We start from the raw sequence: 23,760 nt of genomic DNA on the forward strand, positions 1-23,760 counted from the left end.
CACTATATTTCACCTTGACCACCATAACAGCCTCAAGACCTCTCATCCAACGCTATTTTGTCTCTAACCCTTCTTCAAACAATTATTGTTGTTGTTTAGTCACCAAGTCATGTCTGACTCTTTGTGACCCCATAGACTGCAGCACGCCAGTCTTCCCTGTCCTTCAGTATCTCACCAGAGTTTGCTTAGACTCATGTTCATTGAACTGGTGATGCCATCCAACCATCTCATCCTCTATCGCCCCCTTCTCCTCCCACCCTCAATCTTTCCCAGCATCAGGGGCTTTTCAAATGAGTCAGCTCTTCGCATCAGGTGGCCAAAGTATTGGAGCTTCAACTTCAGCATCAGTCCTTCCAAAGAATATTCAGGGTTGATCTCCTTTATGATTTACTGGTTTGGTCTCTTTGCTGTCCAAGGGACTCTCAAGAGTCTTCTTTAGCCCCACAACTCCAAAGTATCAATTCTTCAGCGCTCAGCCTTCTTTATGGTCCAACTCTTACATCTGTACATGACTACTGGAAAAATCATAGCTTCGACTATATGGACCTTTGTCAGCAAAGAACAGACACAGCCATATTTCCTGGAGTGACATGTGATTGTGTCATCATCCTGCTTAAAAGCTTCCAAAGACCTTGGGAGGTTTGGATGATCAAGACCGTCCTACCTTGGGAACACAGACCAATTACTCAGGTGCATGGACCGGGCTCATGTTCAGTGGGTAAGGAACCCTCACCATCTTTAGGAGGATTTTTTGCACAACAGCCACCACCCCATCACCTCACCACCCACTGGACTGAACCATTCCACTTCTTGTTTTGGTCACTTTAATTGAGAAAACAAACTAATCTAGAGTTGTGGGAAAAGCACATAGCAGATTCTATTGCTAGTAATGTGGCAGGCTGGGTTATTTAGACCAATGTTCATGGTAGAAACAACCAGAAATGTTGAATAAAATGAAAACTATTTTCTTAACAGCATTAAAGGCTGACAAGATGGTAAGAAGCTACAAGGCCAAAAACTGTGAGAGCACCGAAGCTCCTTGTACCCTGTGGGTATTTGCCCAACAAGCAAACTTGAGTTTCAGTCTTGACATGACCGAGGGTATTTGGGGAAAGAAGGTAAAGCCCAGGGCCAGCAAAGGTGGTGAATCTGATAGGATGTCCTTCCTCATAAAGATTGGACTCCAACGGGAAACCCTCAGGGGAAGTGTGAACCAGAGGAAGACTGCCTCACCCCTTGCACACCCAGGGACAGTAAGAAAAGTTGCCTTGATTCTGGGCAGGGCAGGAGCGGAAAGAGCCATTCTTGAAAAGTAGATTTGCAGCCCAAGTTTGTATTACCTGAATGGTCAGAATAACTATGCTGCTGCTGCTGCTAAGTCGCTTCAGTCGTGTCCGACTCTGTGGGTTGCCATTGCCTTCTCCTGTCAGAATAACTATAGCCATGAACTTAATTCACTATCTTGGATCAGTACTGCCTTTATGGTACCTGACAGAAGTAAGCACAGATCTTTTCATTCCAAACCTCATGTTTTGCCAATATCCTGATTGCAAGCACATAGGAGACCCTGAGCCAGAACTAACCATCTGAGTTGTTCTCAAATTCATGTCACACAGAAACTACGCATCAATAAATGTCTGCTGTTGAGTTTGAGGATGATTTGTTACACAACAAGAGATAACTAACACACACCACTGATATGCAGGGTAGCCAAGCTGCATTTCCTCTCTGGGTCTCACCAGCATGGTGGAGAAATTGGACTAGGTTATGAATGGCAAATATATTTCATCCTGCCATAGAAATGTCAATCAGTTGGTGCAGTGTGAAGGATGCTGAGACTCACATTTATGTCAGGGTGACTGAGTACATTAGTTGGCTGGAGGAGAGTAGCAGCTGGTTTGCCATGTGTACTCCGCCCTAGACTAAAGGATCTCTCAAACCTACAATCCTTAGTGTAGAAGTGACAAAAGCAGCCAGTTTCCTATCCTCCCAAGTCCTGTGTCTGAAATCACTTGAGTAAGAAGCACTGGCCAGGACTCTGGAAATGAACCTGAGATCAAATCTTATCTGTCACTTAACAGTTATATGACCTTTAGTGACTTAATTCATCTCTCTAAGCCCCAGCTTCCTCACCTATAAAATGGAGATTTTATCAAGGATTGAATGAAATTTATGGCAGCTAGTCAATCTGTTCATCTGAGTCATTGGCTCACACACCATGAGCCCATCCTTGAGCTAGTGCTGTCTCCAGGGATATAGAGGAGCAGCTCAGAGTCCCTGCCTTCAAAGAACCTGCTGTCTACTTGAGGAGAGAAGTCTTGGCCACGAGCTACTATGAGAGAACCTTCCAAGCCAGTGCAAGCACAGTGACTCATGGTCTGGAATGGCTGCATATGTTCTAGTAGTTCTCAAAGTGTGGTCCCCAGACTGTCAGCATCACCTGGGAACTTATTAGAAATTCAGATTCTCAGACCACACTCAGACCTATGGAATCAAACACCCTAGGGGTGGGGCCCAGCGATCTGTCAATCTGTGTTGTAACAAGCCCCCTTGGTTATTCTGATACATACTCAAGTTTGAAAACCCCTGCTCTAGGGGTTCGTGAGACAGAGGGACCAGGAGAGGACTAATGGAGGGTCTGGAATTTGAATTTTATTCATTCATTTCTTTGTTTACTGGCTGTGCTGGGTCTTCATGGTTGCTTGCAGCCTGTCTCTAGTTGTGGGGGGTGGGGTCTACTCTGTAGCTGTGGTGGGCTTCTCATTGCCGTGGCTTCTCTAGAGCGTGGGCTCTAGGCATATGCGTTTAGTTCCCCTGAGGCATGTGGGATCTTCCCGGACCAGGGATCCGAGTGGTGTACCCTACATGGCAAGGTGGATTCTGAATCACTGGACCACCAGGAAAGCCCAGATCTGAATTTGAATCCTTAGGAATGATTAGTATTTGAATAGAGGTGGAAGGACAAACGTGGGTTCAGGCAAGGACAAATGGCATGACCAAAGGCAAGGAGATGGGACAACTTGGGACATTCTGGGCCTGGGGTCGGGGGAAGAGCTGGACAGAACAGAGAACAGATGTTGGAAAGAGCAGGAGCTTGGGTCGGGCAGGTGGGGCCTCAAGCGCCAAACGAGGAGCTTGGCCTTGACCGAGCAGGCCAAGGCAGTCCTTGCAGGTTTTTGAGCAGGAGAGTAACAACAGTCTGTCCCCTCTTTTAGACCCACAGGCCAGGTCTCACTGAGCTCTTGACGCAGAGCAGTGCGTCCATCCATCAGTGTCCTCTAAAGCCAAAGACCCTGCTTCCAGGAGGCAGTGAGAGAGGAGCTGGCCTGCAGCAGCAGCTACGTGCTCCCTCCTGCAGAGGGCCTCCCGCGCCCCAGCCTAACGTGGGCCTTTGCAGGTATTGAATTATGAATGGAAGTTGCCCAGAAGTAATTGAGAACATTACTGCCCCCAACACATGTGTCCTCTGCAAGGCTGCAACAATAGATTTTGTTGCTTCAACTCTCCAGGGTTGATATAAATTAGAGCTCTCACAGTAACAGCGGGGACAGGGAACCTGTGGAGAGGGAATCCCATCCGAAAGACCTAAAAGGGAGAGACCCCTCAACTGTGTGCGTTGGTTACCCTCAACTTTTCCTTTCGCTTGATCTATTCCACCCGTCCCTATTAAATAACTAATTATTTAACATCTTTTAAAGCTTTGTTATATATTAGAACAGGCAGGACACAAATGAGTGCTTTTAATAATATAAAAGCCCATTAGCTTCATTTACTGTTAATGTTAAAATAAACATGAGGCAATTTAGATATACTATTCCAATTTCACGGAAACTTTGATGTTTTTCTTCTCTAGTCACATAATTAAGGGAAAAACTACTAATGATATTAAGTTTGTACAGTGTTAATGACAGAAACAGGCACAAGCTGAAATTGCAGCCATTAATATGAAAAAATAAAATATTTAACAGGGGAGATAGATGAGTGCAATTTTAATAAACCAAAATGAAGAAAATTAATTTTAGAAAGTTCCACAGTCTTTCACATGCTACCATTACACAAGCCATCTAATGTATTATTTTTGTGGTCTGGATTATTTATCGATGGTCCAGAGGAATGCCCTGGTTTTTGCGTATTGCTTTGTGGATGATGAAGAATTTGCCTTTATTTGTTTAATTTTTTTTTTTCCTTTCCCCTTTGCTTTACCACCAGTCCCCAGATGGAAAAGGCTTTATTTACAGCGTGTGCTTTGACAGACAGACCTTACCAGCAACCCGTAGGTGGAATGCAAGGGGCCATCATGTAACCTCCTGAGAGGGTCTATCAGTGACTGCTGACCTTCAGGGCCTGGGTGGTTCCAGGGGCTGAAGTGTTGAGATTGCCCCACAGGTGACAGTTGGTGTCACAAGGGCTCCTTGTGCCGGGCAAGGCACCCACTGTTCCAACTCCAGCTTTCCTCTCTGGATCTGGATCTTGCCACTTAGAGTGTTAAATGGTGTCCTCCCCAAATTCGTGTCCACCTGGGACCCAGAATGTGACCTATTCAGAAATAGGGTCTTTGTAGAAGTGTAATTGGGCTTTCCAGGTGACTTAGTGATAAAGAATCCACCTACCATGCAGGAGACAGGGATTTGATCCCTGGATCAGGAAGATCCCCTGGAGGAGGAAATGGCAACCACTCTAGTATCCTTGCCTGGGAAATGTCAAGGACAGAGGAGCCTGGGGGGCTAGAGGCCATGGGGTCACAAAGAGTCAGAAGACTTAGCTACTAGAATACCTTCAGAAGTGTGATTAAGGTGGGGGTTGAGATGGAGGTGGGCCCTAGATCCAAAGAGAGACAGAACAGACACCAGAGACACAGGAGAAGGCCAGGAGAAGACACGGCAGAGACTGGAGGCATACTGCCACAAGCCAAGAAACCACTGGGCCACCAGGGCTGGAAGAGACAAGGCAGGTTCTCCCCTAGGACCTTCAGAGGGACCGTGGCCCTGCTGACACCTTGATCTCAGACGCCTCCGCAACTGTGAGAGTAAGTGTCTGGTGTCTTAGGCCACTAGGTTTGAGGTTATTTCTTATAACAACCCTAGGAAATCAATACACCGCTGAAGAGCAACTCCATGGAAGTCAGCACCCCGACCCATCTCATGGAGGCCACAGAGGGTCCAGGGACAGGAGGGTGCTTTAGATCAACCTCATCAGTCTCCAAACAGTGGGGCCCCACACTAGGCCCCGTGGGGGAACACAGCTAAGACAGGACTGTGGCTGTACAGATGTCGGGTCAGTTATAGGACCTGGAGAGGATGTTATTTTCTCTCATGACAGGAAATCTGAGGAAGGGCAGCACCCTGGTTTTTCATGGCAGTGTTGTAGCGCTGTTGTCCAGGATGCAGGCACTCTCCATTTGTATCCGTTCTTAGGCTGTTGTCTCAGGTCCTAACCCACCTTCTGCTTTATGACACAAGTTGAAGGCCACCAGCCCCACTTCTGCTTTGCCAGCTGCTCCCTGCCAGTGTCGGTCAATAGGGGACACTAGAGGGAGCCCTTGGGGCTGTTAATACCTTCCCGAGGGCTTCCTGCTCCCGCCAGCTTCCCTCCGTCTTGGTCTCTTCACCATACAGAGGCCATTCCTCGGAAGGCTGAATGAATTGCTGTTCTTCCCACTCTCACAGACACAGCATCATTGCATCTTCTCTTCAGAAGCTGGGTCCAGGCCCCAGTGGACTTGTCCTTTGAGCTCAGAGACACCTGCACCAGCCACACAGCAGCCCCTTCCCAGAGGTCGGCATTTCAGCGCCACGCACCCCTCCTCTAAGTGTTACTGATTCCAGCCTCTTTCCTATGTTCTCTCAACCCTAAAACTAGTATCTGGCTACCTTTCTTTTTACCCTTTCTGTTACCTGATTAACATCTTCTACACCTAGTGAGCAATTATTCACCATAAATTCTCCCTAACATAACTGGTATGATTCCCACCTCCTGCCAGGACCCTGCCTGATAACAAATCTTTCTGCCTTCCCACCCCCAATATGTAGGTGATATCACTCCTCAGGGTGACAGGGTGGCTGAAGCAATGCCAGTTGACAAGTACTGATGAGCAGTCCCAGAGGCAGAAGAGTACCTTTTTCCTTTTGTCCCCTTCCCATGTGTTTTTAAGCAGAGGCAAACTTCCCCTCATATTTCCTTGGCCAGAATTAGATCACATGACCCCATCTCAGCCAATACCAGAGAGAGGAATAGAATACTGTGATTGGTGTAAGCCAATCAGGCTTCATCTCCCTGGAGCTGCACTGTGATGCCAGTTGCTCTCACTGAGGTGGCCAGGCAGTAAAGGAGCAGCTGAACAGAAGTTGGGCTCTAAGCAAGAAAGAAAACGGAGAGTGGGGGAAGGGGGAGATGGGTACAATCAGCACGGACTGCTCCATCATCCCACCATCCAGTGGGAGATGCTGGCAATCACAGGTCTGGATGTTAGGTGCTGAGCAGGGTGCTGGGCCTCAGAGAGCAGGTGGGGTATGAACTGAGACATGAAGGATGAGGTGGGCTTTATCAGGTAGCAAGTAAGACAGAACTTTCCAGACAAAAGTTACGGTCCTTGCAAAGGCACATGGAAATGGGGAGAATATGGCACAACTGGGAACAATATTTTTGGATGTGATTTAATGGGAACAATGTTTTTGGATGTGATTTGAACGCAAGGGGACAAAGGGGAATGGTGAGTGATGTGGCCTTCCAGGTCAGCAGGAATGGAGCGGGCAAGGTCTGGTAGGGTACCTGGAGGCATGAGGTGTGTGGCTACAGTACCTGCTTCAGGCCAGGAGAGGGTGGAGCCAGGGCTGCAGGTCTGGAAAAAGGGTCTGTGGGAGATGCGTGCTGTGAGGGCAGGGAACCAAATGGACCCACAGCTCCTGTCTCCAAGCCTGGTGGGCCACTGACCCAGAGAGGCCCTTCTCTTCTCTTCCCCTTTTCTCCACACAGGCATGGCCTTTGTTGTTATAACTGAACAGAGTCCAAAGAAGGAAAAAAGGCAGGCCCTGACCACAAGGAGTTCAAAGCTTAGGTTTGTTTTTTTTTCTTCAGTTTTTTTTTTTTTTAACTGTGGTAAAATGTGCATAACATACAATTTATTGTTTTAACCACTTTTAAGTATACAGTTCAGTGACGTATAGTCCCATTGCACAACCATAACCACCATCTGTCTTCAGAATTCATCTTCCCAGATTGAAGCTCTGTGCCCACCAAACAGTGACTCCCATCCCTGTCCCCTTCTAGCCCCTGGCATCCTACATTACACTTTTCTTTTTGGCCTTTGTTGCTGCACAGGGTGTTCCTTTAGTTGCAGTGGTAGCGGCTGCTCCCTGGTTGCCACCCACAGGCTTCTCATCGCGGTGGCTTCTCTGGCTGCGGAGCCCGGAGTCTAGGTGAGCCGGCTCAGTAGTCGTGGCGCGTGGACTTAGCTGCCTCTCGGCAAGTGGGATCTCTCCAGACCAGGGACTGAACGCATGTTCTCGGCGTTGGCAGGCGGATTCTTAACCACTGGACCACCAGCGAAGCCCGTATTATACTTTTGTCTTTATGTATTTGACTATTCTATATACCTCATATCTATAGGTATTTGCCTTTTTGTGTCTTATTTCACTTATGTCTTCAAGTTCCATTCATGTTGTAGCACATACAAGGCGGAACGATATTCTGTTGTGTGTGTATATATATACACTACATTTTGTGTATCCATTCATTTCCACCCTTTGGCTAATGTGAGTAATGCTGCAGTGAGTGTGGGTGCGTAAATATCTGAGCTCCTGCTTTCACTTCTTTTTCTTTAAACTTATTTCATGTACTTGGCTGCTCTGGGTTTTAGTTGTGGCATACAGGATCTTTAGTTGCAGCATTGTGGGAAATCTTTTCGTTTTCCATGAACAGCCGTAAGGAGGAAGCAGGGAACGTGCGGATGGCAGAGGACTATGTGAGGTGTGAAGGATGCTTCAGATCCAGGAGGACAGGACATCCAGGAGGCAGGGACCTCAGGGGGAAGTCTGGCCTCGGTTACTGCCGGGTCGGGGGATGGCCAGTCGTGGGTGTCGGGGGCCAGAGGGGAAGGCCATGGATTCCCCAGTGGGGCCTGGACCTGGGCATCTGTCCCCGTTGAATGATATTCCCACCTGACTTTACCCAGCTCACAGCCGTTCTCTGCAGCCTGGCTGTCCTTGGTCCCTCTCCATCCCTCTTCTGCAGTGATATTCCCTAGGCCCTGTCTGGAGTCTGTACACACCAGGAAGGAAGAGATGATGGGTGAAAGGCTAGTTATTAGCCCCACTGAACAGACAAGGACACTGAAAGGGGAGCTGGATCTCATTTCACAGAGGTGCTGCCCAGGCCAGGTTTTCATGATGCTCATGAGCTCTGCCCCTCATCCCTGCCCCTGAGGGAGGGACCACCTGCGTCAGTTATCTGCTGCACACATCCTGCACAGTGACCATCCCACACTCCCACTCTGAGCACTCCCTCATTGGGCCAGGCCAACTGCTTGTGGCTTCTCAAATGAAACTCCCCATGGAGAGAGGAGGCAAGGATTTTCCTCATGCCCACAAATTACAGGAAATAATTGATTATGGGAATTAATGCATTAATATGCATTAATAATAGGAGGTACTGGAGAAGGAAATGGCAGCCCACTCCAGTATTCTTGCCTGGGAAATCCCATGGACAGAGGAGCCTGGAGGGCTACATTCCATGGGGTTGCAAAGAGTTGGAAACAACTGAGGGACTAAACAACGACAGTAGAAGATATTTATGTAAATTACTTTCACTTGCATGTCTGTAACTACTTGTTTGGGGGGCTCTGCGTGCGAGGGAGAGGGTGTAAGAGAGAGTGACACCTGCCAGGCAGCTCAGACGGTGGGTACAGAGTCATCTGTTTCCTTCACTCCACCGTCTATGAATCAGGCTCTCACCTGGAGAGCAGGACCTCAGTGGCATTCAGTGAGGCATTTAAGCTGTAACGTATAACAGTGTGGCCGCCCTGTCCCCGATAGTCACCAAGATTGACCCACAGGTCAAAGGGAAACGTGTTAACCAGTTTAACTGTCTGGAAATCCAGCATGATGGACATCCCAAGGTATCTTATTACCAGCTCACTGTGGCTCACTTTCAGTTCAGTTCAGTCACTCAGTCATGTCCAACTCTTTGCGACCCCATGGACTGCAGCGTGCCAGGCTTCCCTGTCCATCACCAACTCCTGGAGCTTGCTCAAACTCATGTCCATTGAGTCGGTGATGCCATCCAACCATCTCATCCTCTGTCGTCCCCTTCTCCTCCCACCTTCAATCTTTCCCAGCATCAGGATCTTTTCAAATGAGTCAGTTCTTCACATCAGGTGGCCAAAGGATTGGAGTTTCAGCTTCAGCATCAGTCCTTCCAATGAATATTCAGGACTGATCTTCTTTAGGATTGACTGGTTTGATCTCCTTGCAGTCCAAGGGACTCTCAGGGGTCTTCTCCAACACCACAGTTCAAAAGCATCAATTCTTCTGTGATCAGCTTTCTTTACAGTCCAACTCTCAGAGTCATACATGACTCAACATTTATTAACATTTAAATTTTTATAAAGTTAATTCTTGTGTGGGAATGATGCCATGAACGCAGGCCTGGGACAAGGATTCAGAGTTGTGCTGTTAGTGACATGTTCAAAGCCTCCAAGACCCGAACCATTTGGTGTATTTCAAGACACTGCTACTGAAGCAGTCTTATTAAGCTGTGTAGGGGAGGTGGGGCAAAGAGGACTTTGAGACATGACAAAGGGGTGAAGGGGCTGTGAGGGGTGTGCTGACAGAGAGCCCCAGGTGATGCGTCCAAAGATTGGCCTCTCTTTTTGCTGCAGGAAGAGGGACCCCTTCCAGGGCCCAAGTGTGGCTCTTGTCTAACACTTGGACATGAATTATCTGAGGAGACACACATGCTGATAAAGCAAGGGACTCTATTGGGAAGGGGCACCTGGGTGGAGAGCCGCAGGGTAAGGGGACCCAGCAGAGCAGCTTTGCCACGTGGTCATAGTCTTGTGTTTCATGGTAATAGAGTTAGTTTCCAGGTTGTCTCTGGCCAAGCGCTCTGACTCAGGGTCCTTCCCGGTGGCAAGAGCGTCACTCAGCCAAGATGGCTTCCAGAGAGGAGGATTCTGGGAGGTTGGTAGGACATATGGACTGGAGTCTCCTCTCTCCTTTTGACTTTTCCCGATTTCTTCTGCTCGGTGGTGGCTTGTTAGTTCTACGTTTCTTACCAGGAGCTCCTGTTGTAAGATAACTCATGCAGGTAGCTACTGTAGAGTCTGGCCAGGGAGGGCGGTTTCAGTCAGTGGTTCCCCTCATATTTTCAGGCTATTGCTAACTTGTGGTGTCATCCACAGAAAGACACTTCATCCCCGTTGGGTCTCGATTTCTTTAGTAAACACTGTCAGTGCTCCCTGGCCCCAAACATCCCCTGGGAGTATTGTGATCCTATCTACTTACTGTTCCTCTGTACCAAGGTTTCTCAGCCTTGACACTCTTAGCATTTGGGGCTGAACAAACCTTTGCGTGGGGGCTGTCCTGTGAACCAGAGGTAAATTAGCAGCATCCCTGGCTTTCAGATGCCAGTAGCCTCTTCTTAGCCTTCTACCCCAGATGTGACAACCAAAAATGTCTCCAGACATTGCCTGGTGGCCCTGGGGCAGTATCACCCTGTTGAGAACCACCAATCTATACATGGATGTGGGCTCTAGGTACTGCCTCATTCATTTTTCAGATACTGTGCAGCAGCTCCCCTGTGCCAGGCACTGTGGGTAAAAAGTGCATTCTTTACAGTGCTTCTCATGCAGTTCGTGGTGCAGCAGGAGAGGCAGGTCCCTGGGGAGGTGATGGCCAAAGAGTCTTTGAGTGGCCCCTGTGCCTTGAAGCTCCTTCTTGCGTCTGAGTCTTGCAGTGCCCACTCAAGGTTCACCTCCTCCTGGAAGCCTACCACTGCCAAAGTGAGCTCTACCTCCTGGGACCTCTCCCAGCCCATTGCCCACCCGATTTAGGGACTGAGTTTTCTGTTGTTAGCCATGTCCTCAGCCCAGATCCATGGCAAGAGAAAAATGCCTGAGTACAGGAGTCAAGTGTAATCGATCTTGCAATGCTTGGCTAGAGGCAAACCCAGTGAGGGTTTGTTCACGGACCTACTGAGTGACCACGGGCAGAGACAAGGGATCTCTGACTCTATGACCCAAAGCAGAGCCCACTTGGTATAAGGAAGTGGAGAATGGAAACTGACATCTAGCATTGACTATGTGGGAGCACATAACATGTTATCCATCTTCATCTTCAGGGTAAACTCTGGAGCCTTTGTTATAACCTCACCTGACAGATGAGCAATGTAGGCTCAGAGATGTGATGCTGCTTACTCAAGGTCACACAGGTAGTAGGAGCTGAACTGGGACTCAGACATCTATCTGTGTGCTTCCAAAGTCCGTGTCTGTCAACTATCCCGTGAACTGGTCTCAGGAAATCTACATTTCTGGCTGTGCTGTGTGAGTCAGTGTGAAACCAAGATTTATTGAACTAAATTTTGAGGTCATCTTGTCCAACTCCTTGCTCTTACTGCTGGTTAACTGAGATGGAAGGAGCAAAGAAATGACTTGCCCGAGGATGTGGTAGGGCCAGGACCAGATCCTGAGTCGAGGTGACATTAAGTCCCAGTCCCTTTCCTCTGCCAGACTCAGTAGAGCGAGAAAGCCCCTAGACTTGGGTAATCAGGAAGAAGCCACCCTAGAAGGAAGATCCTTGCCATAGGCGGTGAAGGGAAACCTACCATGCCTCAGGCAGGAAACACACCACCTCACGTAATCCTCCCAACAGCCCTATGGATCATCTGCATTTAACAAGGTTAGGAAGAAATTGTGAAAGTCTTTGTAATGAGCCAAGAAAGATTGCTTGATGCCTTGCAAGGCTCCTTTCTGGGTGATCTGTTCATTTTATCGTCTTTGGGCATTTTTTACAACTCTAGAAGTTGTAGCAAACTGATAATACTGCAAATAATTCTTGTCCAGAGATGCAAATAAATTTTGCCTGTTGGAATGCAAATGACTATTGCCCCGAGGATATTGACCAGTTTTGCAACTGCTTATAAATTCATTTCAGATTGCTTTAGGTTTGTAAGGTCTTTGAATTCTCCTTTGAACCAGTATTTAACACCTTTCTGCTTCCCTCATTAATTAGGTAAATAAAATCTTTTTGACGTTTGTCCATGTTTACATTTGTATTAAAGTGGTTATTTTATGTTTTAAGAATTATCCCTGAACACTGATGACAAAATGTAAGTAACTTGCCCAGGGTCACAGCTTGTAAGAGCTACAGTGCAATTCAAAACCTTACTTCTGCTACCCACCTCCCATAGCCAGCTTTACACCTCTCCTTCTTTTTTAAAAAAATTATTTGGCTGCACTGGGTCTCAGGTGGGCACTCAGATCTTTAGTTGCGGCAGGCGAGATCTAGTTACCTGACCAGGGATCAAAGCTGGACCCTCTTCACTGAGAACATGGAGTCATAATCACTGGACTGTCAGGTAAACCCCCCACCTTTCCTTCCTACAGCTCCTGGGTTATAAGGTACAGCTGTGTGGTGCCTTTAACTTCTTGGACCTTCAGTTTCCTCCGTTGGCAGCTGAGGATCTAAAACCTTCGAAGCTTACTATAATTAGTCAAACAGAGTCACATGTATGGAAGCACCCTGAGAAAGACGAAAGCCAAGAAAGTGTATGCTACTAAGGAGGCCTGTGGGCTCTGGACTTCGAATTAGAAGGTCTGAGGGTAGGTAGATTCTGGCTCCTCCACTTGGCAGCCCTCTGACCTTTTTCAAGTCATTCGGTCCTGTCTTTGACCATCCAGCCCCTGGACTGTCAAATGGTCCTGCCCTTACAGAGGTGTTGCGAGGATGGAGGGAGATGATGGATGGCAAGTGTGTTATACATTAAGTGCCATAGAGAGGTTGAGCCTTAGTTTGAGTGTGACTGCCATTGAGGTTGTTTGCACTCTGACCACTCTAGATGGGATGGATGGGGAAGTTTGAATCTGAGACTTCTCTGGGGACAAATTGGCACTGCTTGGAGGAGGGGAGTGGGAGGATGGGGACTTGGAGTGGGGGTGGGCCCCCACCTCCAGCTCTCTGCCCCTCAAACTCCTCTCTGCATCTGTAGCCAAAGTCAGCCTTGGGTGTGGAGTGCACCTATCAGGAGGCACTTTCCCAATGCAAGTTGGACAGGGATACATTTTCCCAGGCCCTTCAGACACCTGTTGGGCTAGTGCAGGTGTTCCACTATAAGATCATTCACAGAACTCTCGCATCAGCTTACAGGCACTACTCAGTTTACTTCTAGCTACTTGAGGCTTGTGGAGCCCCGTCTACCTGGCTGTTTCCCCAAGATGACTTTTCAGCAGGTGTGAGCTTCGTCCAGCTCAGCCAGCTAAATGACCGTGGAGCTCCTACTTGGTCTGATGTGAAGAGCAGAAGGAAGGCCCAGTCTCCCACCCTCCCCTCCACTGGGACAGAACATCACAGAACCTCAGGGTCAAAGGCAGGCTGAGATTTTCCAGTCCAAAAGCCTCTAAATCTGGCTTAGTTTATCAGAATCATCTGAGAGGCTTTTAAAATCCAAAATTTGAAGACCCAGGCCCTCTAAATCAGAATCTGAAAAGGCAAGTCATGGCAAGCTTTATTTTTAAAACCTCTCCAGCAGCCTGCTTTAAAAAGTCTTTTCCAAAGCAATATTCTTTCTCTGAGCAAGAAGGAGCCTTTGACCCAGGGATGTGAAGTCAAGTGTCAAGGTCACCCAGACTACCTGCATCCCCTTTTGGATCCATTGTTCCAAAGGGACAGGTTCTTAGGAGGCTGGCATTTTCTCTGAGTGAAGCTGCTTGCAGGAGCTGCTGTAGGGGCTGTGGAATGGGGAAGGAGCTCTTTGTCGATTCCAGAGCGGATCTGGCTGTGAACAAATGAGGAAGTGCTTTAGTGTAAGCCTGGCTGAATGGATAATTAAACAGACAGCAAAATGGAATGCTGTTCCCCATCCCTCCCGGGAGCCAGCTGGGGGGGATAATACACTTTCCTGTTGTCAGAAGGCACAGGAGGAAAAACAACTGGGCCTGGCCGTTGGCTATTTAACAATATTGCTTTTGTAAACAAGTTGAAAAATCCAATAACTGTTAAACTTATGGCATGTCTTTAAAAGCCTGTGCCTGTATTCCCCATAAACGAATGAGCGTTTCGACTGAAGGTGTTCTGATTAAACAGTCCGTGTCCCCAGGGGAACGAGGTCATCCTCTGGAAGAAGGATCTGCTCTCTTCCAGTGACCTCAGGACTGGAGGTAGGGGTGGTGAGCTTGGGGTGCAAGTGTGTTACAGCCAAAAACTCCCCTCCTCTTCCTGTGCTCGACCACTAGCGGTGAAGTGAAAGTGTTAGTTGCTTAGTCGTGTCTGACTCTTTGTAACCCCCATAGACTGTAGCCCACCAGGGTCCTCTGTGCATGGGATTCTCCAGGCAAGAATACTAGAGTGGGTAGTCATTCCCTTCTCCAGTGGATCTTCCCGATCCAGGGATCAAACTGGGGTCTCCTGCATTGCAGGCGGATTCTTTACCGTCTGAGCGACCAGAGAAGCTCGACCACTAGAGGTGCCTCTGAAAAACAATCCAGCACCAAGTCAAGGAAGCAAACGCTTAAGATGGAACCGCAGCAGTGAGTGCCCCACCCCCACCACAGGGGCCCCGTGAACCAGAGCTTCAGACCGGAAAGAGGAAGGCTATTCAGTTCACCCACAGAGAAACCTTTTGGTGTTGGAACCAACAGAAGAGTAGATAGTTCCAGGCCCAGAGGAGCTCACAGCTTTGATGGGGAATGGATGGACACACAAACACACTCTGAAAAGGACACAAAGAGGAGAGAGTCAAGGGATGAGTGAATGGAACAGGCAGTGTAGGGGGAAGGTGCTTGGGGGCTGGGGGTCTTTATGGAGGAATCGCAGAGACTCAGGGCTGGACAGGACTCCAAAAGCCACTTGATCCACCAGCCGGCTCCCGCTCTCTACCTCCCTTCGCCATGCGCCTGGAGTTGGGCCACAGTTCACAGATGAGAGCACAGTCCTTGACAAGGCTCTCACTCCAGACACCAGCGGAAGTTCAAGGGTTCCCAGGGCCCCCCTTACTCCGACCAGCTGGCTACAGATTCAGGAGTTCCTATGACCACCCTCAGGTTGATAATTTGATAGGAAGACTCACATAGAAAGAGCTCAGAAAAGTGCTGTATTTATGATTACAGTTTTTTTTTTTTTTTTTTTTTTTGTGGTAAGATACACATACCCAGGAGCTTCCCTGGTAAAGAATGATAAGAATGGTAAAGAATGATAAAGAATCTGCCTGCAATGTGGGAGACCTGGGTTCCATCCCTGGGTTGGATAGATCCCCTGGAGAAGGGCATGGCAACCCACTCCAGTATCCTTGCCTGGAGAATTCCATGGACAGAGGAGCCTGGTGAGCTATAGTCCATGGGGTCACAAAGAGTTGAACACAACTGAGCGACTAACATACATACCCTAGAAGTTAGCATCATAACCAGATTTTTAAAATTAATTATTATTTTTGGATGCGTCAGGTCTCAGTTGCAGCGTGCTGGGTCTTGCCGTTGTGATGCACAGGCTTTTCTCTAGTTGTCATGTGGTAGTTGGAGCACTGTGGCATGTGGGAGCTTAGTTCCTTGACCAGAGATCGAACAAAAGTCCCCTGCATGGGAAGGCATATTCTTAACTACTGTACCACCAGGGAAGTCCCTGTAACTGTTTTTAAATGTACAGTGTAGTAAAGTACATTTGCATTGTTATGCAGTCCATCTCTAGAATTCTTTTCACATTGCAAGACTCAAACTCTGTACCTATTAAAAACTAACTCCTCATTCCTCCCTTTGACCCAGGCCCTGGTCAGCTCTGCCTCTATGCATTTGATTACCCTAGATACCTCATGGAATTGTTAAGTGGTTTTCTTTTTTTTTTGATGATTTTAATTTTATTATAGCAAAAGTTTACAAATCTGAGCAAGCCAAAGGGAGAGACACACAGGTGAGGTCTGGGAGGGTTCCAGATGCAGAACTGCTGCGCTCCTCAGGGATGTGTTACCCTGTGCGTGGAAGGGCCACAAACTCAGAGCGTACTACCAACCAGGGCAGTTCACTGAGCTTGGTGTCCAGAGTTTTTGTTGAGGCTTCACTATGCAGGCGTGATTGGTAAAACCACTGGCTACATGATTGAGCTCCATCTCCATGCCGCACCACCCCACCAGATCAGGCTGATATCACAGACGCAAAGCCTCAATCCTCCAATCACAGGCTTGGTTGTTCTGATCTAGTCAGCCCCAACCCTGAGCCATTTCATTGGCATAAATACAGGGAGAACAATCGTGAATCATCTCATTAGCATAAACTAAGCAGGTGTGGTCTGAGGGTCCTTCTGTGAATAATGGAGACATCCCATCACTGGGGAGGAGACACCCCGTCACTGGAAACTCCAAGGGGGTTAGGATTACCTCCCAGGGACAGGGGTCAGAGGGCAGCCAAATTCTTTGTGACACATCATCTCAACATTGCTGTTTTTATCCCATGGCTCCCAGAGGTTTTCCCAGAAGACCGCTGGCCAATGGGTTCAGTGTGAACAGCCTGGGGACCCAGTTCTGGGTCCAGTCTAGTCGTTTAGCTCCACGTGGCCTTGGGTGAATTACTTAATCTCTCTGCAACACGTCAGCTCTGTGAGGGCAGAGGTGTTTGTCTTGTTCACTGATGAATCCCCAGGCTTGCCTGCAACAGAGTCTGATGGGTACAAAGTTAGTGCTCAATGTCTGTTGAATGAACGAATGAACATACTTCAGTCACTTTACTTGAACCATGAGGACTGTTGCCAGAGTCCAATGTAGGAGGGTCTTTGGGGAGCTGTGAGGCCTCAGGCAAGGTTGAGGGGCAGTTACTCTTAGATTACCATAGCTATGGGGGGGCCAGAATAGCCCATCCTAGGTAACAGGTGCAGTCTTATTAGAGGGGCTTTCTAGAAATCTCATTTTTGAGATTGACTGAAGGAAGTGCAAGGGAGGGAATAGGGTCCTGTAACCTTCACAGGGGACATGGGGGTGTTTTTTTAATAGCTCACCAGGCCCCTCTGCCTCAGCCCCTCTTCTGAAAAGGCCTTAGTTCCCTGGAAAATGCGTGGGAACGTCAACCTGCTTTTTCTCTTAAGGGACAAGAAGGATTAGGAAATCTTGTTATTTCCTGATATTTGCTAGGTTTTTTGTTTTGTGTGTGTGTGTGTGTGTGTGTGTGTGTGTGTGTGTGCCGTTACTTACCCCTTCAGGTCTCTGTTTGGCAGATAAGGATGCTGCAGTTCAGAGGTCAGGCCCCATAGGGATCTGTGGGAGGGTGTCCACGACTCTGGGTCCTGAACCTGGGGCTGGGCTGGGGTGAGGTGAGCAGAGCCCCTGTAGTGGCCTGAAGAGTGGCCCCCCAAAGATATGCCCACATCCAGGAACTGTCAATGGACCTGATTTGAGAAAAATGATCTTTGCAGATGTAATTAAGGATCATCCTGGAGTAAGCTGAGGTCATCCCGGACTACCCAGGTGGATCCTAAATACAAGCCAAGTGTCCTTGTAAGAGACACAGCAGAGACGGTGAGGTTGCGGGGAGGGGATGGAGAGGAGAAGGGCATGTGCGGACAGAGACAGGAGGGATGTGGCCGCAAGTCAAGGAACAGCTGGAGCCACTGGATGGAGGGAGAGTGAAGAAAGCTTCTCCCCTAGATTGCTCAGGGGGAGTGTGCCCTGGGAGACACCTTGGCTGGGCTTCTGGCCTCCAGAACTGTGGGAGAATCCATTTCTGTTGTGTTAAGCCAGCAGGTTTGTTTTAGCAGGCCTAGAAGACAAACACAGAGATTCTGAATGGTACCCTGCACTTCCCATGGCCTCCCCTCAGGACCAGGAGGGAAACTGAGGCTGGCACCCAGGCAGAGGGGACAGGGAGAGGCTGAGGCAGATGTTCACGACAGCCCAGCCCATAGGCTTCTCCCACTTCTTGCTGGTGGGAGAAGGCCCAAGGCCTCTGGTGTCTACCCTCCTCTGTAAAGGGAAGAGACTCCCTCTTGAGTCATCTAAGCCACTCACCGTGAGCCTTGTCTCTTTTGCCTGTGATTGGTTAAGAGGTGGGCATGTGACCCAGTCCTGACCAATGAGATGTGAAAGGTTTCTTGACTTCTATAAAAGAGATGTATGGGACTAGCCAGGGCTTCCCTGGTGGGCTCAGCAGTAAAGAATCTGCCTGCCACTGCGGGAGGTGCAGGTTCCCTGCCTGATCCGGGAAGATCCCCTGGAGCAGGGAATGGCAACCCACTCCGGTATTCTCACCTGAGAAACCCCATGGACAGAGGACCCTGGAGGGCTACAGTCCATAGGGTTGCAAAGAGTTGGACGTGACTTAGCGACCAAACAACAACAATGGGAGCGGACAGTCCCTCATTCTCTTATGAATCTGTCAGGAGTGGACGGGGGCCAAGTAGCCACCTTGTGACCATGATGACAGTGAGCTGGCTCGCTGAGGATGGCCTAGGGCAAAGGGAGAAAGGAAAGGACCTGACTCCTGATGCTGTTGTCTGGCAGTGATTAACTGGGCCTGGTCTTGCCCTTGGACTTCTTGGAGTGGTGCTAATAAATCTTGTTGAGCTTGTTTGAGTCAGAGATTTTTGCACTTGCAGCCAAAGTATCTCCACTCAGTACAAACAGTTTTCAAATGTTTTGTCAAATCTCATAGTGAAAACATTTTACATTGGACCCCAGTCATGTAGAAAACTGAAACAGTTCATAGGATACTATGTGAACACATTCAGCTATTCTTTTTTTTTTTTGTCTGCTTATTTAATTGCTGGTCACAGTCTAATTCATTGATTTTGTGACCAACAGTCATGATACACAACTTGAAAACCGCTACTCTGAAAACACACAGAAATAGGTGCCAGAAAGAGAGAGACAGAGTTATAGTCAAACAACCCCAGGGAGGCCACATCACACAGACCTGGCCTCAGGCCCGAGATGTTGCAGATGTTATCAAGGTAGCTCGGGCATCAGGAAGGCGATGGAGAGGGAGAAGCAGGGAGAGAGATGGACGGGAAGAACCAAGCAGACAAGAGCCACTCACCCGCAGACGCCAGGGAAGGGCGGAGAAAGAGACAGGTGAAATCAAGTGGAAAACACAGAGGTCCAGGGACGGGGAGTTGGAGACAGAGAGACAGGAGATTGGCAACGTGTTGCTGGGGCAGAAACACACACAGGCTGGGAAATGGAGATTCTGAGACTGAGACTAGAGATGCTTTGCTGCAAATGTTACTGAGAAGCTGGAGCCGGGCCTGTGTGAGGGCAGTGGTCCTGCTGGAGAGAGCCTGCTTTTGGGGATCGTCATTTATGGGCTCTTTGGCCTTGGCGGAGGTCACGTGGCCTCCCTCGGCCTCTGCTTCCTCCTCTGAGAAATGGGGCTAACATTCCCTTTCACACGAGCGTGGAGGTCACAGTGGGCACTGTCCTCTTGAACCCCTGCCCTTGACCAGACGGAGAGTCTGCAGCTGCCAGGTCCCCTAGACGGCTCCAGTGTCCCCCCACCCCCGCAGCCCCTCCCCGACTCCTCTGCCCAAAGAGGGAAACCCATTTCCCAGGGAACAGCTGTGTTCCCTCCACAAACAAATGTTCCCTTAAAACGCTGCTGAGGAAGAGCGGATGGTAATGAGCGCACATCTGGCCCATCGGCACACTTTCGTTTTGGCAGCTCCAGAGCCCGCCAAGTGACTATTCCCTAATGTTCACCACGTCCTGGCACCTGCTATTCCCAATCAGGCTTGTACCACTGCGCCTCAATTAGGAGCAGATGCGGGCTGAGTGAACGGAGAGGGAGAAACCCCTTCCCCAGCATCCTGCCGCTCTGCTCGAAAGCCCGGGGAGAGGCCTGGGAACCAGCAAGGGCACTGCCTCTGCCTTCGCTCTTCCCCCTCTCCCTCCCTCCTTTCCTTCCTCCTTCCCTTCCTTACTTCTTTAGCTCAACCAGCTACCTGTGCTGTGGCCTTTGGGGATGCAGATCCGAATGGCACATCCTTGCCCTCAATTTGCCCTCAAGGTCCTAGACAGACAAGCTCCTCCCTGTAATCGGGGTGCTGGGTTGTTGTTGACAAACTTGTTTTGCGCGAACCACATAGTCAGTATTTGGCTTTGCAGGCCACACAGTCCATGGCACAACTCTTCTACTCTGCGGTCTGTCACAAAAACAGCCATGGACAGTACATCAGTGAACGAGCATGCATACATGCGTGCTAAGTCGCTGCGGTCGTGTCCGACTCTTTGTGATCCCATGGACTGTAGCCCGCCAGGCTCCTCTATCCATGGGATTCTCCAGGCAAGAATACTGGAGTGGGTTGCCGTGCCCTCCTCCAGGGGATCTTCCCCACTCAGGGATCGAACCTGAGTCTCTTACATCTCCTGCATTGGCAGGCGGTTTCTTTACCACTAGTGCCGCCTGGGAAGCCCTGTGAATGAGCATAGCTATGTTCTAATAACATTTGATTTATACAAATGCTGGCAGGCTGGATTTAGTGCCTGGGTCATAATTTGCTGACCCCTGTTATACCCTAAAGTCAGGTAGTCACATCTTGAGACATCTGCCTTTATTGTCCCTTCCATCCATGCATTACATGAGCCCCACCTCCTTCCCCCCAGCTGCTGAGGGGCACAATCGATTGGACCAGGGTGACACCTGACCCAAGCTGGACCAATCAGAGTCTCTCTCTCAATTTAGCAATGAGGCTGACAGGGTCAGCTTGCCTCTGGAGCTGGTCTCACTGGAGCGGAAGTGTAGCATCTCATGTCTGTTCCCTGGACGGAAAAGCAGAAAAGGCTGGGCTCCGGGCATGTGGATGAAGCAGCGCACGTGGAGCAGGCTGCCTGGGGTGCCGCTGCCCTTCCGGATGGACAGCATGCCTTCCTGAGCCCTGACCACACCCCTGCCCTCAGTTCCCAGCAGCCCCCCTGGATCCTTATCATGATGCCTGCCTTTCTGAGTTTGGCAGCTTAGATCGGTACCTGCTTCTCCTAACCAAGCAAAGCATCCTGAACCACTTTCTCCTTCTGAAAGCCACTCAGGCTCGTTTTGGACATTTGTGCCAGGCCTTGGTAGACACAGATAGGAATGGGTCATGTCCTTGCCCTCTAGCAGCGGATGGGTAGGCAGTCCATCCAGAGGACATTCCTGCTCCTCACCCTAGCACAGCCCACAGCGGACTGATCAGGGCCACCTCATCTGCCAGGGAGCGAGGGGCAGGGGTGGGAGATGGAGGAATCTGAGAGCCTTGGTTGCAGAGGGGCCATTGTAGGCTTTGAAGAATGAGTTGCCTGTCATCGGGCAGAAAAATAAGAGGTGATGGCATGAAGGGAGAGCATCATTTTCCAAAGCATTTCTGTGGGACACCAACTCCAGGAGTTTTATTGTATCCTCTCTTCCGTTCCTCCTTACCCAGAGACCTACACTTCTTTCTGGGTGATAATTGGCCCTTAAAATTACTCAGCCTTCCAGGCTGTCTTGCAGCTAGGGTGCTCGTGTGACATGCTTCTGGCAGATGAGATGTAGCAGAAGTCTGCTGAGGGAGCTTCTGGGATATAAAGGTTCTGCTCCCCTCTTCTCTTTGCCTCTTCCTGCCTGGAACGTAACTGTGCTGTCTGAAAGGGCTGCAGTCGTTTTGCCGCCATGGAGGTGGAAGATACCTGTGGGGGATGGCAGAGCGGGAGGCTAGAAGGAGCCTGGGTCCCAGGGCCACGTCTGAGCCACTACATCAGCTCTGGACTGCCCATCTCTGCTGGTTCCTGGCTGCTACTGAGGGGCCGTTTCTCTGCCTGCAGTTCTGCACATTCTTAACTAATGCATTGTTTTACGGTAAAAGGAGACTGTGGGCCAATTAAGTGTGAGCACACCAGTTTCCACTTTCAGAGATTAAAAACAATAGATTATTAAACCTCCAAGAAGTCTTAAAGGTGGTTGTCTAACTCAGTGCTTCCCAAAATATCTGTTCACCAACATCCCCTGTCCCCACCCTTTCTGCGACACCAATGAACGCCCCATGGAATACACTTCGGGAAACAAGCTATAGAGAAAATAATTTGGGCTTTGGAGTTGAGGAAGATCTGGGTTGAATGCTGTGTCTGAGCCAGAGATTCCTACTCCATAGGATGAGGGAGGGCCATATAGATTAAAGGTAGTCCAGGTAAGCGCCTGCGCTATTCTTGGTTCCTGCTCCGTCATCAGCAGTTCTCATTAACAGTGGATCATATTTCTGAAAGAAACTGGCATTAGAGACAGAAGATCCTGGCTTGTGGAATAGTTCTACCATTTTCTTTTGAGGTCCTGGGCAAGTGACTTCACTTCTCAGGGCCTCTGTGTTCTGAACTATTAAGTAGAGAATATAATGTCCTCTTGGGGAAATGGAGGTGTGTGAAAAGGTCTGGTGCAGAAGCCTCACCCAGTGTCAGAGGCACGTCTGAGCTGAGCTCTGTCCACCAGGCCCCGTGGACCTCTGTCGCCACCCCGACTCCAGAAGGCTATATACACTGAGCACTTTGGGGCAGTAAGTCAGGCAGGGTGGCTTTGGTAGTTTCATTCTGCTGGGGGTCTGCCTCGCCTCCCAGCCCACCTCTCCATCTTCCTCCAGGGTCACCACTGGGCCCCCAGGGGGCTCTCTGGGGCAGACCTCCGCTCCAGGCCACTCGGACACCTTGTCGCCCAAGCCTGCAGGGCTCGCTGCAGCTCCCGGCCTTTGTCCAGCTGGGTTCCCTGGGTCACAAGGTATGAGCCACAGATGTGGGGTGGAGTTTTGATGCTGTCTTGGGGAGCCTTGGGGAAATCACTGCCCCTCAGAACCTCAGTTTCCTCCTCTGAAAAAAGAGGGCTTTGCAATGTATGGGCTTGAAAATGGAGGGGAGGAGCTGTTAAGATTTGCTTCGCCGGGCTGTAAGGAAGACCGGGAAGCAAACCGTGAGTGTGTGAAATTGATGGCTTGCGCGATACTGGTGAGCCACTCCCACTGTCCTTTGTCATCCTGCTTCTCTCTTGAGACCTTTCCTTGTCTTTAGGCGCCCTCTCCCCGCTCCAGAGCCCAGCACTTTGCTCTCTCTTGAACATTTACGGTGTGCTAACTGCTAACAGCTGCTTTCCCTTCACTCACAACCCCAAGGCCCCCAGACCCGCACCTCCACCCACCCGGAGCATCTTCCCATGGCTCTGTGTCTTCACCCCTGCAGGGCCTGCACAGAGACCCGGCCGCACTCTTCCCACGGGAGGCCTTTCCATCCTCACCGTCTCCGTCAGGCCCCGAGCCCTGCGTGTGTTTTCTCTCTGTAATGCTCCCTGGTGCTCTATGGTGTGTGTACCACATGCTCATCACTGCTGGGGGCTGGACTCTCCCTGTTGCCCCCGTTCTGCCCGCAGCTGGACGAGGCAGCCGCCCTCTCACTCATCACAGGTGGAAACCCAAGTCGGAGCCTGCAGGTTCCTGACCACCCAGCAGTGGGGGCTGGGCTCACCTTCGATCCTGACTCTTGCCCCAGCACTTTCTGCTCAGGGCTGCCCACTTGGGACTTCTGATAAAGGTATGTTTCCCAGTTGGTTATTTTCAAGGGAAAAGTCTCATGTTTGGGGCAGGGAGGGAT

General features: G+C 49.6%; 1 protein-coding gene across 5 annotated transcripts in view; it reads left to right on the forward strand.

Annotated features, from left to right (window-relative positions):
- The window catches only part of LOC138989365 (uncharacterized), a 99,358-nt gene that overhangs the window by 71,640 nt on the left and 3,958 nt on the right, over nucleotides 1–23,760 (forward strand). For 2 of the 5 annotated variants that reach the window (XM_070377331.1, XM_070377333.1), the window contains 3 exons: nucleotides 3,216–3,397; nucleotides 22,764–22,897; nucleotides 23,353–23,700. In XM_070377331.1, the coding sequence (XP_070233432.1) occupies nucleotides 3,216–3,397; nucleotides 22,764–22,897; nucleotides 23,353–23,700 (664 nt within the window). The remainder of the gene's footprint in view (nucleotides 1–3,215; nucleotides 3,398–22,763; nucleotides 22,898–23,352; nucleotides 23,701–23,760) is intronic. The other 3 variants (XM_070377332.1, XR_011465556.1, XM_070377334.1) reach the window with 3 other exon arrangements.

The sequence above is a fragment of the Bos mutus genome, chromosome 10, assembly GCF_027580195.1.
Source record: "Bos mutus isolate GX-2022 chromosome 10, NWIPB_WYAK_1.1, whole genome shotgun sequence".
Classification (NCBI taxonomy): Eukaryota; Metazoa; Chordata; class Mammalia; order Artiodactyla; family Bovidae; genus Bos; species Bos mutus.